The 18173-nt window shown below is 48.8% G+C and overlaps 1 protein-coding gene across 8 annotated transcripts in view; it reads left to right on the top strand.

The window, feature by feature from the left end:
* Clec16a (C-type lectin domain containing 16A) overlaps positions 1-18173 on the top strand; it is a 188686-nt gene that overhangs the window by 74159 nt on the left and 96354 nt on the right. For 4 of the 8 annotated variants that reach the window (XM_051168138.1, XM_051168134.1, XM_051168142.1 and 1 more), the window contains 6 exons: positions 2836-2945; positions 3534-3578; positions 5573-5623; positions 8350-8478; positions 10665-10700; positions 13857-13977. In XM_051168138.1, coding sequence (XP_051024095.1) covers positions 2836-2945; positions 3534-3578; positions 5573-5623; positions 8350-8478; positions 10665-10700; positions 13857-13977 — 492 coding nt within the window. The remainder of the gene's footprint in view (positions 1-2835; positions 2946-3533; positions 3579-5572; positions 5624-8349; positions 8479-10664; positions 10701-13856; positions 13978-18173) is intronic. The other 4 variants (XM_051168140.1, XM_051168135.1, XM_051168137.1 and 1 more) reach the window with 3 other exon arrangements.

The following is an 18173-nucleotide window of genomic DNA, read 5'->3' as shown; positions in this document are numbered from 1 at the left end:
GCAGGACTTCTCTGGGGATGTCCTTACCTTTTCTCCCTCTACACCAGCCTTTCTTTTGCTGCTTTTGTTGTGTCTGGGACCCTCCTGTCTGGGAAGTCGAAGGCCATGCTGTGGGAATAAACTAGGCTGAGAATCTAAGCGAGGGCAGCAGGTTTGAAGGCGTGGGTGGGGTTACACTCTCGTGCCTAGTGTCTGCAGAAGTTGACCCAGCACCTATCTGTAGCCAGCTACTAAGGCTATGATAGCAGAGAAATGGAGCTGGGGGAGGAGGAGTTTTCCCAGCTGGGTGATTTTTTTTTTTTTTTTAAACTCCAGGAGATATGTGACAATGACTGGAGACATTTTGAGCTAAATGACTAAGAATATCCTTGGCCTGTAGTGGGTAAAGATCTAAACATCTCAGGCTGCACAGGCCCTCTGAGTTACCTGGCCTGGAATATGAACACTTGCATGGCAAGTCCTTTGCAGAGGCAAGAGAAAGATTACTAAAAATGAGTGAATGCATGGGAGATAATCTGGTTGCCTGCTAGCCGAGGGAGGAGAAGTATGGTCAGAGCAGCCTAGTGTGGTAAGCCTGGACCAGGTCAACTGGAGTCAGTTAAGTGGCGAGTATATGGCTATGCTAGCAAGTGGGAGAGGAGCCTGGAAAGCCCGGTCAGGCCTCAGAGTTGGCAGCAGGTATCATAGCAGTTATTCACAGGGTAGATATTTTCTGATCGTACCCTACATACCAGCCAAGAGCCACAGCTCATGGCCTTCAAAGTCTCCAAAGCTGTAGACTGTGTAGATAGGGGTCTTGTGTTCAGAGAAGAGGTCAGGGCAAGGTCAGCACTGGGGACCCACATGCATGCCCTGTAAAGGCCTAGATAAAGAGAGGGGTATCACTGATCGAGACCTGGAGACACTGCTTATGCCTAGAGTTGGCAAAGAAGAGAGACAGCCCAGAACCCTGAGCCAGGAGAAAAGAGACACAAGGTGTGTGTGACTCAGGACATTGGGTACTCACTGGGGTCAGTTGCTGAGAACTTCATTTAAAGGAGGCTGAACCTTTTTCTGGGGCTGGGACCAGGGGCAAGCTTTTGGGAGGTACAGTGGGAGCCTCATGGGTCAGGGCAGTGAGGGAGCTGTGCTGTGGTCTTTGGCAGGAATCTGCTGGCACCCCAGCAGAGGGTGTAAAACTGTTCTGGACAGGCACATAGACCTCAGAGTGGAGAGGGGATGCAAGGTCTGGAGCGGATGGGGTTAGGGCTGCAGAAGTGAGCAGAACCAACCTTTCCTTGGCTTTTATCATACTAAGCAAGACCTGCTTTGCATATATATAGCTTTGGCATTTATAAGCATAAATTTTCTGTTCATTTCAACCTCATCTGCAGGGCATTAGCAAAAGGGCTGGTGTCTAGGGGAGTGTCCCTCCCTGCTTGGGCCCCAGTGTCTTAGACCCCAGGGACAAGACTCTCTGCTCACTCCTGCTTCTACACTTCGACCTTTCCTTAGAAATGAAGTGCAAAGACCCATGGGACAGTTTGCTTAACAGTAGTTAGCCTTATGTCGGGCAATGGGTGTCTTCCCTAGAATGAAAGAGATGGTTTCCAGTAGCAAGAAGCTACATTTCCAACCCAGAAAGTAGCATAGAGTCCCCAAAACATTAAGATACTGGCTTCAGCTGTGCCTAAAGGCAGTGCACCCCACCTCCCTGTTACTCTAACAGATTTTATGTCAGCCATTGCTTTTGTGTTTGCTTGTCTATCAGTTTCCACTTTTACAGTTTAAGCTAGGCTGGGTTGGGCTTCTGTTAACTGTGACCAAATTGTGATGAGCTTCATGCTGTATTAGCCAGCCCCCAGGCCTGGAGTCTGGGGTTATGTAAGCACCCCCAGGAGGAAATCTCTACAGGCACCCCATGTGCTCAGCCACGTGGGAGGGAGAGTTTGGAGCCTTTTCTGGACCCCTTCCAAACACTGACAATGCCAGCAAGGGTGGGGAGGTGGCTAGTGCTGGTTATCACACCTGGTCATTCAAGCCCACAGTGGTTCCTGTTCTTGCCACACCCCAGCACAAGGAGAGTCTGTGCCCAGCATTTCTGGAACACTAGAATTGAGCCTCACTGGCCCCTTTGTCTGTTGTCACCTGATCCCTGTGAACAGGGGTGGGGGCACCTAAAGCACACATGCCTAGGTAGTGACTGAAAAGAATGGAATAAAAGGAGGAGGACATCTCTTAAGGGTGGGAAATCTGTACTGTGGAGATAAAGAGGGCACCAGAGGGAAGAGGGCAGGCTGACTAAACTCCACATGAGAGGAAAGATGGGGAGAGAGCAAGAGAAGAGCTGCCAGCCAAGAGAGGTAGCCTGGGCTAAGACACTAGAGTAGCCAAAGTGGCTGAGTTATGTAGGGATTGAGCTGGGGGCAGGGAAAAGGAGGGCCAGCCCCTGAGAGGGGAAGTTTAGGGTAGGAGTGGGATGAGAAGTACTGAATGACACTTGACCGGGAGAAGATGCCTAAGTCTACTAAGTCACATGACCCACAGTGGGCTGCTGGTTCTGTACCAAACCTGGAAGAGGGAAACACCTAGACAGGCACAGCTGCAGTACAGCCTCCCGCACTCTCCCACCCTCCCTTGCTGACATGATATGGGGACTTCAGGACAGTTATGGGCTAAAAGGCTTAACAGGGAGTGTTGACTTGAAACTTAATGGGAAGTCATGCATAGCTTCCCCATCCCCAATCAACATGAGAGACTCAGGCAAGACTGTCTGTCAGGTGATGATTAACCTCAAAGAAGGAGAAAAGCCTTCTGTTTGGGTGGGCTCTGGACTGACCCTGCTGTGCTCTGCAGATGGCAGGATCCGGTTGGCCACACTGGAGCTAAGCTGCCTGCTCCTGAAGCAGCAAGTTCTGACCAGCTCTGGCTGTGTCATCAAGGATGTGCACCTGGCCTGTCTGGAGGTGAGATCATGCCTACTGCTTCTGTGCTGTCCCTCAGCTAAAGAGGTCAGTTAGGAGGAGGCTGCTGGTACGGCCTGTTCTGCAACACTTGTGAACCCCATGTAGCCCACTACTGTAGCCACGTGTCCGGAGGTGCCTCCCACCCCCACGCAGACCATTGGAGAGCCCCATATTCTTGCATTGAGTGGCTTCTTTTGGAATAATTTGCTTCTGGATCAGACCCGGAAGTTTTCAAATGTTCCTTTTGTGTGGCAAAGCTTTTATACATGTAGAAACATCTATTTACTGTGTGTATGCATGCATACAGGTTCTCAGTATCTTTTATCACTTTTTTTTCTGTTCCTCTCTATGATTTTTAGAAAATGTAGGAAATGCAGAGGTGCAACAGAACAACTGAGGGTTGACCCTTGGGTGAATCTGTTCTGATCCACTTCCATATACATATACACTCTCTGGTGAAATAATTTTGTGTTTTATTAAAGTGGAGAGATAACAGATGTATTCAATAATTTATTCCTCTGCTTAACTGAGTCCCCCACCATTTCCCCTCAGATCTGCTTCCCTCACACCTTCCTTCTCTCTCAACAGGGTGCAAGAGAAGAGAGCGTCCACCTTGTACGGCATTTCTATAAGGTATTTGGCAGCACAGGTGGACAGTAGCATGGGGTATAGGATGATGGGGGTCTAGTCCCCCATGAAATCTTCAGGGTGTGGGGAGGAGTGCATGTACACATGTCTGAGTATGTACTTTCTATGGTGCATATAGAGGTGACAGGAAAACTGTGAGGGGTTGGTATGTCCTTCCAAGGTAGAATCTTGGGATCAGACTTGGGTTGCCAGGGTTGCACTGCACGCATGCTTACCTGCTGAGCTGTTTTGTTGGCCCTTTGGCTACTTTTTACACTCATGACTAGTAGGTGCTAGCACTCAACCCACAGACTCCAGGGCTGTGGCCTTAGAACTTTCCGTGCTCCTTAACAACAATAAAGCCCCTGAGGACTTACTACTAGTTTATGGCCATTTGTTTATCAGTTACTCATGAATTTACTGTAATTTATGAGATTATGTGTATGACAGAGTCATAGACTCATGAGTTGTGTATCCTAATACATAGAAACCTACTGTGAATCACCCCTGATTTTATCAATTATATGCATGCGTAATGTCTATAAACATACATGCTAAGAAACCTCACGCAGGCATTTGAAGAGTTATCTTGAGTTTAGTGAGATAACCTTTCGGATCTGAAGGACTTAGAGACATTTGTCTTCAGGTTCCAGGTGACTGCTTTAAGAGATCCAGCTATAACCATTTCATGTGGTTTTGTTTGGCTCTGACCTTAAGGCGTGGTGTAATATAGTTGGGCTGCTGTGGGAAAATGGCATCAGCAGCAGTTGTTCCAGAGACTGGGAAGTCCAAGGTTAAGGCAGGTTTGGTGTCTAGTGGGGGCCCACTCTGTCCTCACATGGTGGATGAGTTTGGGGTGACTTGGATAATCAGTGATCTCTGCAGGGCCTACTGGCCCTGGTTCCCCTGAAGAAAGCTCAGGCAGCTCCTGCTGCGGGGAGGTAGCAGCACTGCCACTGTGGGCCACCACAGCCTGAGGAAGAAATCCCAGATGCCCTTCAGGGAGCCACACTGGCCTTTAAGCAAGAACATGCCCCTCTAGCAGCCCCCTAAAAAAGAAGAAAGCCTGGAGCCGCCCTGATCCTCTTCCCCTTAGAACTGGCTACCCCTGAATGCTTTAATACTATAAACACAGGAAGACACAGCGTAGCCATTTCCCAGAAGCTGCCTCCTGGCTCCAAACAGAAGGAAAGCTGCCTTTATATTTTAACCCCAGCCTAGAGAGACAGGATGGCTCAGACTCTGTTCATGACGTAGGACAGTGGCAGCACAGACATCTCCGAAGCCCTGACTGACTGAGAGGCGGGCTCTGCGTTATTTTGCCTTCACAGTGAGTGGCCTGGCCTGACAGACATGAGCTCCAGCCTCTTCTTTTCCAGCACACAGCACCATTTGCCATCCCTTTCTTACAGCGAATCAGGTGGTGCTGGATTTTGCCCAAAATGGAGTCCTATGCAGTCATTGCCCCTGGCAACCAAACTCAAGACTTTCCTCAGAAACAAATGGAGTTAGCCACATATAATCTTCATGCTAAGTGTTGATAACTATGCCCTCCCCACCCAGACATGGGCTGCACATGTTTAACATGGTGACTTAACCAGCACTTCCCACTTTTCCAGCCACTCTGGAGAAGTAAATGATGCTAAGCGCTTTGTAATATTAGCCTTGTCTATGTGTTAAGTATGCATTACGTTAGTTTTTGTGGTTGTTGCTGTTACTGCTGTTACTGTTGCTGCTGTTGCTCTAATGAACTGATCTGACAGAAGAAACGCTAGCTTGGTGTACTTTCAAAAAGAGGAAATTGTTGAGCAGTGCAATTTGATATTTGGCCTTTTATCTGCGCATGTGTGCTCACGCTCACATGTGTGTTTTACTTTCTGGTGATTTACAAGAACTTGTAATGAAAAACAGATGCCCCCCCAAAGCCAAGAGCTGCATTGGTAATGCTGTGTTTGTGGGGGTAGGAATAAGCGTCTCTTCACTCCTTCCTTTCTTTGCAGGGAGAAGAGATTTTTTTGGACATGTTTGAAGATGAATACAGGAGCATGACAGTAAGTACAGGGCCGGAACATACGGAGACTGGTAGACCCGTCATGCCTGCCCAATTTGTAGAGGGCTGGCTCATCTGATCAAGTGGCAAAGACTGTTGGTGATGTAAATTTGATTGCCACCACCACTAAAACTTCAGATTATATTCGTTCCTAAGCCCCTGAAATATCTGCTATTATTGCTCCCTAACTGTGTGACCCTAGGTGGGTGTCTTCCATTCTAAGCCTGGCTGTTTGTCATCTTTACAGTGCAGCCCGTCCAGCTGAGTTGCCCCCACAGGCGGATGTGAAATACTCAGCCACAGGCCTCATGCTGGGCCCATGTGGAAAGTGTACATGTCCACTTTTCCACTGCTTCCTGGGTTTTGCTTGTTCTACACCAGTGTTTATGGCATGTCCTGAACAATATTTAACATTCTCCAGAAACACTAAAGTGACACACCCTGGACCTTGCAACTGACATCCGTCCTCACCTGGACTTCAGCAAATCAGCCTCTTGCCAGCTGAGGCAGGCCTTAGGCTGCTTCAGTACCGCACAAGGTGATGGCACTGTGTCTGTCAGGGAGTCAGTCACCTGGGTATCAGTGAAGGGAGGTGTCCCTTTGTGGACTGCTGTGGGCTGGGGTGAAGAGCATGCTGTCCATAATGAGTCTGACACAAAGCACAGTTCTCACCTTAAAGGGAATAAGGCAGAGTTTATTTTGGAGCCAAATATAAGTGACCGTGTCCAGTACTCAGGTTGCCCCAAACATGTTTTGTCAAGGAACTAGTTTCATGTAGTCACAGAACTAAATGAAATCCCACATCGAGGCCCTTTTCAAATCCACCAACAGGAACATCATGTGGCAGGTTGCAGCACAGTTGGGGAAGTCTCTCCTAGAAGTCTCTCTCAGATGCCGTCTAATGGCATTCTTAGCTGTGAGGATGGCAGAAGCTAACGCTGTGTTAGATGGACACATTTCAAAAAGTATGGTCAGGCAGGTGAGCAAGGAATGGCCATCAAGGAGGCTAAAGCTGGAGGAGGACAGTCCAGCTCCAAACCTGCAGCATTCCAGTTCTCCACAACCAAGAAGCCCTAACCAATCTGCTTTGTAGAATCTTCAACATAAGAATTGCCCTGGGAGTCAGGGAGGCTGAGCAATGCCCCCAAGTCTGTGTATCCCACTAGTGGCAGAGCCAGGCTTCCATGGCAGAGCGATCCTCTGTGTTGTTCCTCTACAGAAATAAACATGGGTGGGGTGCCCTGCAGTCCCCTCCTCTCCTGGAGCACAGAGGACAGACTGGAGATGACAGCTTCCTGTTTTGTTTGTCTCTCTGCATCCCCAGACTCAGCCCCCTGTAGCACTCAATAAATAGATGATAAGTGATCTTTTTCATGGATATAACTCACCAAAGCATGAAGTGATGGGGACATTTATAATAAACCTAAGTGTTTAAAGTGTCAGAAAGAAAAAGGCAGGCAGCGTGGCTTAAGTGGCTCCCTGGCTTCAAAGCCTGTCTGCAGGGCTCTGGCAGCAGGGTGCTCACCTCATCTTTGTCACTGGCCCTCCTGAGACATCCATGGAGCATTTTCAAGGTCATACCTCCTTGTGATATATGGGCTGCCATGGCTGTGCCTGGACCTTATTGGCCCACAAAGCCTCTGTCATACTTAGGAGAGCAGCTTGTACTTTTTCCCTTCAGACCACTGATTACAGGGGCCGCATCCATAGGTTTTCAACTCTTCCCTTCCCTAACACAGAGCCCCCCTCCCAGAGTGTGATCCTCTGTAGTCCCCGCCTTCCAGCTTGGAAATGTGAACTCTCCGTGTTACTTATAATTTGGAAACGCTGAGGCTTCCAAGCCCCTGTGGTGTCTTCTCTTATTGCTCCCTAACTGTGTGACTCTGGGCAGATTTCTTCCATTCTGAGCCTGGCAGTTTTTCCGTCTGTGCAGTGGGGCCCATACCTCTTAAGTGGCCCCAGGTGGACATGAAATACCCACAGCAGACCTCGTGCTGGGCCCATAAGAAAAAAGCAGTGTTCCCTGCCCCTCACCCACCCCACAGGAAGCTTCCTGGGGTTTGCTTATTTTATTTTAGTCCAGTGTTTATAGCGTGTTCTGCTGCACAAGGCTTGACATTCTCCAGAAACACTAAGGTGACATACCCCACCCCCCGACATTAGAAGTCAGTCCTCAGCATCCCTAGGAAACTGGCCTGAATGCTGCTCTTGCACTGGAAGAGGCAGGCTGAAAGTAGGCCTCCAAGATTGACTGCCACACATCCCTCGGCAACTTAGGCTTACTGCTAAAAGGATAATGGGCCCTGAGGCTCACGGCTGTCCCCTATCCCCATGGCAGAATGGAAGGAGTTCCCTGGAAAAGTCTCTGGCATTGTAAAAGCAGTTGCAGCCAGTGGGTACTGTAAGAAGGCCCTGCTAAGAGCAGCCTGCAGTGGGAACATGGCTCTGCCATGCTGCTCTGCAATACAGGGATTTGGAGAAAGGTACTCAGACCTCTGGGAAAGTGTGTAATGTGTCCCACAAAGCAAGGCAGCCAGCCAGCATTAGGTGGTCGTGGGGCCCTCTGGCTTAAATGAAGGGGAAAGCCACAACTTGGAAAATGAAAAAGGGCTGCCACTCATCTGGCAAGCTAGAAGCAGGGCCTCCGTCTAAGCCAGAGCTGGCTCTCATTTGCAGCCCAGGTGTAGGAGGGCCCTTCTCTGAGGCTTCCTGTACTGTCTCTCCTAGATAAAGCCCATGAATGTAGAGTATCTCATGATGGATGCTTCCATCCTCCTGCCCCCAACGGGGACTCCGCTGACTGGCATTGACTTTGTGAAGCGGCTGCCATGTGGTGATGTAGAGAAGACGCGGCGGGTGAGTAAGTGTGCTCTGGCCTCTCCTAGCACAGAGAAAGGGTCTCTAGGTCAGTTAAAGACTGCCTCCAGTAGGTGCCTAATCCCCTGTAAACAACACTACCACACACACACCTACTACCGTACATGGCTTTCCAAAGCCCGTTGCCCTTGAAAATGGGAGGCTGGGATTCTGTGGCAACTGGCACCTGTGTAGGCTGCTGTCAGACTTCCTGCCCCAGAGCAGAGTGGAGCCAAAACCCTGGATGGAGGCCAGAAGCTCCTTTAAAGTGTGAGGGAGCAGAGCCTAGGACACCCAGGACAGGGAGGTGGCTGTGAACCTGCTCCAGGGTCTCACAACCCCAGGCAGCACCCTGGTAAGGTGTCTGGTAGTGAGAAGATAATGCTGGCTGGCCAGGAGGCAGGAGAGCACGGGTGTTGAGCCAAGTTCTTAGAAGCAGCAGAGGCGATCCCCTTATCAGCACTTTTTTCTGAGGCGGCCACTCTAGGAAGCAGCCTCAGAAGGCTCTTCACAGTATTTTATCTCCTGCGTAAGATCTCGGTTTCTTTCTTAGAAAGCAGCACTGCCTTTTCCTAGAAAATCATTCCCTGGAGACATGACTATGAATGGATAATTTAGAGGCGTTCATGGCAGCTCCAGGCTGACTACCACGTCCTCTTCCTTTGGTCTGCCTGTGGCTGCAGCAGCTGAGGGGCTTCACTTTGGGATTTGGAGAGTAAGTGACATAAAGTGGTGTGTACCTCAGACAGGAGGCCACTTCCACCTCTTTCACCTCGCTGGCACTTTTAACCATGTGCTCAGAGGCTACAGAGGAAGTGGGGACTTTGTATCTTCAAGCAGCACGCATCCCCGAGCCCCCCCAGGCAAACCGCAGATCCTGCAGTTGTCATTTGACCTCCACATGTGCACACAACACAAATACTTTTTTTAAGTGTAAGAGCAAAACACCAAAAGTGCCCCCCTGAGTCATGCCAGCCAAGAAGAAATATCCATGTTATAATAAAAGTCATGGGGTTCTTGGGGTCCAGGGAGAGACTGAATGAATTGGAACTTGGATTTGAGCTATCCCCGCTCATGTAGGGCAGTGGGAAGAAGTGGCCTAGAAAGAAGGCAAGTTCATGAGTCAGACCCACAGAGCTTAAGCCCCATTAGCTGTGTGCCCTTGGGAGTATTACTTCCTCTTCCTGAGCCTAGAGTTCCCACTGTGCCTCCTCAGCTCTTGACCACAGCAGCTGACAATATGGTGTGAGATGCTGGCAGGATGTTGGTGGGAGCACACTAGAGTGTACCAGTGTGTTAGATGGGCAAGAGGGGCTTTACTCAGACTCCACCAAGCTAACTGCAGAGAAGAGCCAGCAGGGGCCCTGGCAAATGTTAAAGTCCTCATTGAGCACTGGCTACCTGGGAAGCCATCCCTAGGGATGGGGCCAGGGCTGTGGACATTCTCAGCAAGTGTTCTGCTTTTTCTACATTCTGTTTTGAGATAGTGTCTCATTAAGTAGCACAGGTTAGCTTCCAACCTCCTCAGCCTCCCAGCTATCCTTCACGCTCGGAATCCATGTTCCCAGTCAGGGACAGCAGGTTTTTGTGTTTGTCACTATTGGCCTTGAAGAAATGGGATACTTTGCTCCATTCTTTGGCTCTGTGTTATGCAGTAAAGAAAACTCAGTCATATCTCAACACTTTAAAACGAAGGACTTGTTTTTTCCATCTATCAACACTTAGAGGCATCTTTTGCTTCCCCCATTTTGTCTACAAATTCATCCTCTTATGATGGCCCGGGGTATCTTCGCCGAGATCTCACTTTCATGTTCCGTGTTTCCCTCTCTTCATTGCACTTTAAGTTTTCCTCTTGTGTTAGTGAGTTTTGTTGTGTTAGTGAATCTGCTTCCCAGAGTCTCTTGCAAACTATCACTCCAGCCCAAGGATAACCTTGAACTCCCTGTCCTCCTCACAGGCATGCAGCACCACACCTGTCTGACAGTGTTTTAAGTGACTTCTTAGGGCTGCATAAAGGTTTTCTAGGAGTCCTTTGCCACAGTTCCCATAAGTTTTACCATTAGTCAGAGTTTGGGGTGCCACCATTAGTCAGGGTTTGGGGTGCTTCCACTATAATCACCTTTTTCCAGCTAAACCGTAAGAACTTCATGAACACAGTGTTTCTTTCTTTTGAATTATTTCTTTAGGAGAAGTTCCCAGAATTGGAATTTCTGATTCAAAGGGTATGGATTTTTTGTACCTCTCTAACTCCACCACCTAACTTTCCCTCTGGACTGGGCCCACACCAAACTGTTCCCACCTGTTTTCAAGATGACTGACTTTCACAGCTGTTTCCACCACCATGGTGGGCTCTAACCTGAGTGACTGTCACCTAAACCTAGCAGCCTGCAAATGCAGTAAGGAAGTGGCAGAGGCGAACTGAGTACTTGTCCCAGGGCCAGCCTAGAGCTCAAACAACCACCTGTGCCACCGTGAACCCTCATGAGGGGCTCACCATGCACCCTCTCCCCAGAGCTGCAGCCCAGACTCAGGGAATTCCCGTGCTCGCTTGCTTGCTCAGCCCCAGCTGGAGCTGAGACTTGTGACTCCAGACCTTCCTATCCAGAGCCTCTACATGGTCTGGTTCTCCAGGTTCCAAATGTAACTACACCTGCTTCCAAACTCACAGAAGCAAAGAAATGGAAGTTTCTTCTTCGTATTAGAGTTCAGTCAACTGCCTTCCCTTTCAAAATGGGGTCTTCTGCCTTCCAAGATCTGAAAACCGTTTCTTACTCCTTTTGACTATGACTTTAACATTTTTTATCTTGATTTGGCAAAGAAAGGAAGAGCCCTTGATATAAAACCTTGGGTCCCGAGCCCTGCCTCCACGGAAGGCCAGCATGTGGTGTGGGGTAGAGGGTACAGAGGCAGACAGATCTCTGTGAGTCTGGAGCCAGCCTGGTCTACAGAGTGAGTTCCAGGACAGCCACGGATAAAGAGAGAAATCCCAGAGACGGAGACAGAGACAGACCACACACAAAAATAAAATGAGGCCCAAATGAGATGGCACCCCACATAGTGCTCAGTGGCTACAAGTGATGAGAGGGTACTGTTAATGTCTCCAGGGTGGTGGCATGAAGTGGTCATGGCCTGGAACAGCGTGCTGCCAGCCCTCCAGCTGCCTTGGAAGCCCCCTGCCCTGTGGGACTCACCTCTTTCCGTTCTTAGACGTGGGCTTCTTGTGTATGTTGTTTCCCCTGAGAGTTGGTATTTTGTATCGTTTCTATTCTATTTTATATTTTAAATCACTATTTTTATTTATATTCCTGGAAGTATGTCCCATTCCGCATTTGCAGAGCAAAAGCAGATTTTTACCAGAAGGCCTACATTAAGAGCCAAATTCCCAACTTGTGGATTCCTTGGAACGCCTCAGTCTTCCAAGGGACGGGGTACAGAAAGCAGTATGTGTTTCTGTTTTCTCATCCCAGCCATGGCCTTGCTGGGGGTCTTTGCCATCAGAACCTTGAAAGCAACATACTTGACACAGCCCTCAGTCTTGCCCATGACTGGGACGTGCTGCAGTAGGCCCTCTTCTTCCGTCTCATCCCTACAGTTGTAACTACTTGAGGGCTCCAGCTGCCAAGTAATCCTAGTGACACCCGATCCCCACTTCACACCCTACTGCTGTCTGCTCTGAGCTGGCAAGGAGATTGCATTCCCTGGTATACTAGGCTGTGTCGATATGTGCCTGATATACAGAGGAGAGGTTCAGAGCTTACCCACTGTGTGAGCCAAGCTCACTTTGCCCTCTTAGCACCCATTCTTGCTCCTGTAGTTTTAAATTTATAGTATATGACCCCTAAATCCCAGCACATAGTAGATACATCGGAGCTCTTGATTTTTTTTTTTTAATAGAATCACACCTCTGTATCTTCCAGTTGGTGCAGATATCTCTGTGAAGGCTTTGCCTCTAACATCTGCTAAGGAAATTTGTATCGGATCCTCATGCCACCCTCATAGCAGGAAAGCTGCCCTTCTCCTGTTTACTCAGACGGTGTGTTCCTTCAGATGAGGCTAGGGCTGTGGAATGCTCTCCAAGTCTCTCCATAAGGAGCCTCCAAGGCAGGCTCATTGGGGCACATACCCATTGCCTGGGCCACTAGGATGGAGTTACCCTCCAGCCCCTTGAAGGCAAGCATTTGCCCCTCTCTTTTCTAGAAAGTTCCCAACTAGAAAAAGGGTTTCTTTCCTTCACATAGGTCAGGCCTGTCACCGTCTTTGCCATTCACCGGTGTGAGGCTGCAGTTATTCACCCTGGCATTCCTTTCTGTTGGTAGTGGCTTCTGTCAAGGGCCTGAGTGACCACCCCTTTCTGCAGACCTATGCTGCATATACCCTCCAGCCTTGTCTCAGGACTAGAGAGTTAGGGGTTGCTGTGACTCATCTACCATAGGGGGATAGGAGAGCAGTGCTGACCTTGTTGTGTGCCTCTGAAGCTGTGTTCCCCAATGTCAGGGAGAGACTGGGAGTATCTGCACCTGTGCCTCTCCCTGTGCTTCTGGGCTCTCTGTTGTTGGCAAGTTCTTTTCTGGGCTGAGGGCTGCTTCTGCACAGATGTCCCTGGTAGCTGGTGATGTGGCCTTTTCTCTGCTCTCAGGACATGGCTGGTGGCCACACTGGGTACTGACAGACCCTTTTCCATAGATCAGGGATGCTTGTACTGACAAGCTGTCTCTGCCCTGAGATGAGCTGGGAAAGCCTGAGGGGCTCACAGGACATTACTGTCCATTGGCCAGGAATCAGGCCTTGCCTGTCTGTCACTCCTTCTCCTAGGGCCCAGACCCAAGAGGTGGAAGACTTAAGAAAGGAATTAGACTTTCACTGAGCCTAGCCAGATCTAAACTCTATGTGCATGCTACTCTCTTGTCTTGTGCCACATTTACTAGATAGGACTGGCACACGAGCAGATGATTTCTGTCTCTCGGCCCCACTAGCTCGCTGGAGTGGGAGGGAGGTTGTAGCCCTTCCTGGTTGTGCTGTCTCAGGCAGCACACCTCACCTTCTTGAGTCTCAGCTATTTGCTGGCTGTAGAATGGGCAAGCTAGCAGACAGGGGATGTGAGTTAAAAGTCACATGACCCTTGGAGACAGGTCCTGGCAAATGGCAGGTGCCCGGTGAAGTGACCCAGGCTTGAACCTATTGGGGACTGAAGCAGGCTGCTCACCCTGAAGGATCCCCTCACTATGACAGCTCCAGGCCACAGTGCTTCGAGGCTGGCCTCTTTTGTCCCTCTCCTTCCTTTCCATTTAACCAAGAGTCACTATGCAATGCCCTCTTTCAGGACACATCTCCAAAACACCCCTGAAGCTCCACTGTCCTCTGTTTTCTGCTCTATCCAGGCCATCCGGGTATTCTTCATGCTGCGTTCCTTGTCACTGCAGCTGCGTGGGGAACCTGAGACCCAGTTGCCGCTGACTCGGGAGGAGGACCTGATCAAAACAGATGATGTCCTGGATCTGAGTGAGTCGGCCTTTCTGTCTTGCACCAGTGGCCAGGGGATACAGGACACTGTTCTGTTGAGTCACCTACTGCAGGGGTGAGAGTATGCACAGCATGCAGTCTGTACTGCCATTGACCCAGGGCCATCTAAAAGGTCAGCAATGCGGGACAGTAGGAGGTCCAGTGAGAGCAGGCCCTCACTGATACCATGAGAACAGCACTGGCTTTCTGGTATAGTGGATTAAAGGGTTTCTGTCTGAGTCCAGTGGAAAAAGGATTCTCTTGATGCCAAAAGGAAGCCAAAAAGCCACCAAAATGAAAAGACACGGCAAACCCAAAAGCATGTCACCAGTGGTTAGGTGAGAATGGGACCTTTGCAAATCAGGAAGCTGCCAGGCAATGATGGCACGCACCTTTAATCCCATCACTTGGGAAGCAGAGGCAGGTGGATTGCTGTGAGTTTGAGGGCAGCCTGGTCTACAAAGTGAGTCCAGGACAGCCAGGGCTACACAGGGAAACTCTGTCTCAAAAAACAAAAACAAAGCAACTCAAGAAGCCATATGCTCAGCCTATAACCTTGAACTGTGTGTTGGCCATTGCTGTTATAAAACACCATGAGCAAACCTAACCTAGGTTATTTAGCGTACACTTCCACATCGCAGTCATCGAATGACATCAGGGCAGGAGCTCAAGCAGAAGCCATGGAGGGGTGCTGGCTATTGCCTTGTTTGTTTGCATGGCTTTCAAGCCTGCTTTCTTATACAGCACGGGTCCACCTGCCACAGCACCACCCACAGTGAGCGTGGCCTTCCCAATTCAACCGTCAATCAAGAGAATACCCACAGGCATGACCACAGGCCCGTCTTGTGAGGGCATTTTCTCAACTGAGGTTCCCTCTTCACAAAAGACTCTAGCCTGTGTCAACGTGATAACAAACAGACAAACAAAAAGCCCCAAATAATCAGGATACCATCATTCATTGCTTCAAAATTCCCTCTGCAACATAAGACAGAGTATCTCTGAATAGGCCAGGCTAGCCTTGAACTTGAGATCGTCTTGCCTCATCTCCAAAGTGCTGGGATCAACAGTGTTATCTCCATGGCCATTTTATAGTTGAGATTTAAAAGAGACAGTGGTGTTCCCTTCTCATGCTTGTATGGCTTTCACTTCCCTCCATTTGCCATGGGGGAAATGCACACTCAGGAACAGGTTTTCTGTATATTAGAGCATTCTGGTGTGTCAGGAGTCTTTTTTTTTTTTTTTAAAGATTTATGTATTTATTATTATATATACAGTGCTCTGCCTGCATGTATACCTACAGGCCAGAATAGGGCATCAGATCACATCATAGATGGTTGTTAACCTCTGAGCCATCTCTCCAGCCGCACCACCCCCCCATTTTTTTTTAAGATCTCTTTTTGCTGTTTTTAATTATGTGTGTATGTGTAGGAGATAGATGTGGGGGTAATGAGTGCGGGTGTCCTGGAGGCCAGAAGTATATCCCCTGGAGTTACAAGCAGGAGCCACCATGTGGGTGCTGGGAACCAAAGTTGGGTCCTCTATAAGGACAACAAGCCCACTTACCTGCCTAGCCATCTCTCCAGCCGTGTGTTAGGCATCTTTAAAGAAACAGAAAACCCAAACTAGCCTGGCAATGGGAAAACAAAGAGGACTGGCTGGCTAAAAGCTTTTGAAAGGCTAAGAATAGTTTTGTCTTCAGACATGGCTGAATCTGGGTGTTCAAGCGGTCAGTGGAACACTGCCTCTTGCCATCTCTTGGCTCTGCTTTCCTCTTTCCCCAGGAAGGGAAAGATGGCCACTGTCAGCCCTAAGATTTATGCCTGCTAAGTAGCCCTGACAGAAACAACTATAAAAGTCTGGAGAATGCTCTCAGTAGCCCAGACCATGCACGTGTCAGAAGGAAATCAGGAACAACTTAACTCTGGACACCAAGTGTGAGGAAGGAGACCCCCAGAGGATAATCTCAAGGGAGAGGTAATGGCTAGGCAAGCAGAAGCAGCAGGTGCCACCCTGTAGTCTGGCTATCCAACCATCTTTTCTGAGGCATAATTTATATAGAGTAAATTCTACCAACCTTCAGTGTATATAGCTCAGCAAGTTTTAACAAAACTTAAGCTTTGTAACAGCTCTCAAGGCTAAACCATTGAGTGCTAGCTTTCAAGCTATCTCTGCCCTACTTTTTCTTCTCTCCCACAGCCTCTGTTTTTTCCCTCTGTAAAGTGGGGGTGGTCGCCAGGTGGTGGTAGTGCACACCTTTGATCCCAGAACAACAGCACACTTTTACTCCTAGGCAGAGGCAGGGGGATCTCTTGAGTTCAAGGCCACTTTCGTCTACAGATGGAGTTCCAGGACAACCAAGGCTATACAGAAAAAAAAATCTCAAAAAAAAAGTGGGGGGAGGTACTTACAGTAAAGGAAAGCCTCTCTCCACAAGCCTCCAGCCTCCACCCTATTGCTCAAGAAGGAAAAAGGCAGAGATGCTCAGTCTTGCTTTGGTGACTTTGCTGACTTTGCTTTGCTTTATGTGCCATGAAAGCCACAGCCTAACCTGAGCAGCCAGTGGCTCAGCACACCAGAGATTTCTGCCTCCTGAAGAGTGCCACAGTGCCCAGCAGGCCCCTCACTGCGTGACAAAGATCAGAAGCATACCTCACTGACACTTATTTATTTATTTACTTTTCCACTTCCTTGATTTTCTCTTGTTTGTGCTTTCATCTCTCCTCATATTAGAGAAATAAAGAAGTTATGACCCTCTTTACCTTCCTCCTTTGACCTTTCACCCTGAAAAACAGCCATAGTCATTTCTGTAAGGCTAGAATTGATCGAGTTGGCTGAAGAGAGTCAGGACCAGTCTTTCTCTGATTTGATCCATGCAGAGAGGGAGCCGTCTCCTTCAGTGTGCATCCGTAAAATGGAATTAAGTTTTATGCTGGGAATTCACATTCCTTCTCTCCTTCCCCTAGGAAGGACCCTGCTTAAGTAAAGGTTAAAAGTATTTCACTTATCAATTTTAATTGATTAGTTGCTAGTTGAGATCACTTAACTGAGCCTTTTTGGGTAGTTGGCCATTAAGAAAGTAATGGCTGGGCTGGCTCTACCCAGCCTGATTGCAAATTATGCCTTTTGCTAAAGAGGATGACATTCAGAAGTAGAGATTTTCAAACCTGATGCTACAATGTTGTTGGCTGGTTTTTGTTGTTGTTGTTGTTTGTTTGTTTAAAATTATTTTGGTGATTGTAATGTTAAAGAAGGTCCTCACGCTTCAGAGTTCACAAAAGATTTCTGTAAATCTGACCCTGGAGTAGGTGGGTGGTGGCTAGGTGTTTGGAAGCCTGCTATGTTCCTGTCCTCATGGCAAGCTCCGAAGCTGGTCCTAGGAGAGAGTTGGATTGGTGCACTTTTATCTCCCATGATAAGGCCTAAAGAAATGCCGTCTCCACGCAGCGGGAAGCATGACATAACAAGTGGCTATTGACCTCACTGCACTGATAAGAAACAGCCCTGGAGAGCACTAGCAGCCAGACAAGAGTCTGCTGGCTGCTCCAGGTCACACTGAAGGTGGCCTCCAACCAGGAGCAACAAAGGTGTATGGTTGCCTCTGGCTCTCCCTAATTGAAGCCTACCTTTGTTCTCCTGAATAGGAGGCTGCCATGGGGCAGAGGTCGCGAGCTGTTAGACCCAGGGAACAACATTCTGGTTCACCAACCTCTTCAAGTCCTCAGCCTCTGCGTTAGTACTGACCGTGTAACATCTGCCCAAATCTTTCCTTTTACAATGTGCCTGCGCCCAGACACATGAATTGTCATGACTTTCCCAACCATCTCTAGCAAATAAGCACCCGCAGGATTCATTTTCCAAACACCAAGACCAAGGGCACAGGCTGCTGTTTAGGTTAGAGGTGGAACTGCATTCCTCTGCTCTCAGCCTGCACTTCTGATGTCATAGGCAACCCCTGGGAGAGCCAGAAGCCAGCTGCTGCTGCATGACAACCACAGCAGTGTGTGCTGTGTACCAAATTATAGTCTGACTTTTTATTTATGTGAGGCCATCTCATTCAGTAACCCAAGAGGGCCTGCAGTCCACCTTGAAATCACAGTTGGCCATTGAACTCCAGGCAAGTCCTCGTGGCTCAGCTACTCAACTGCTAGGATTATAGGTTTGAGCTACCATACCCAATGAATTCTGACTTGTAAAAT

Source organism: Acomys russatus, chromosome 25 (assembly GCF_903995435.1).
Source record: "Acomys russatus chromosome 25, mAcoRus1.1, whole genome shotgun sequence".
Lineage (NCBI taxonomy): Eukaryota > Metazoa > Chordata > Mammalia > Rodentia > Muridae > Acomys > Acomys russatus.
This window is presented reverse-complemented; position numbering and strand designations above follow the sequence as displayed.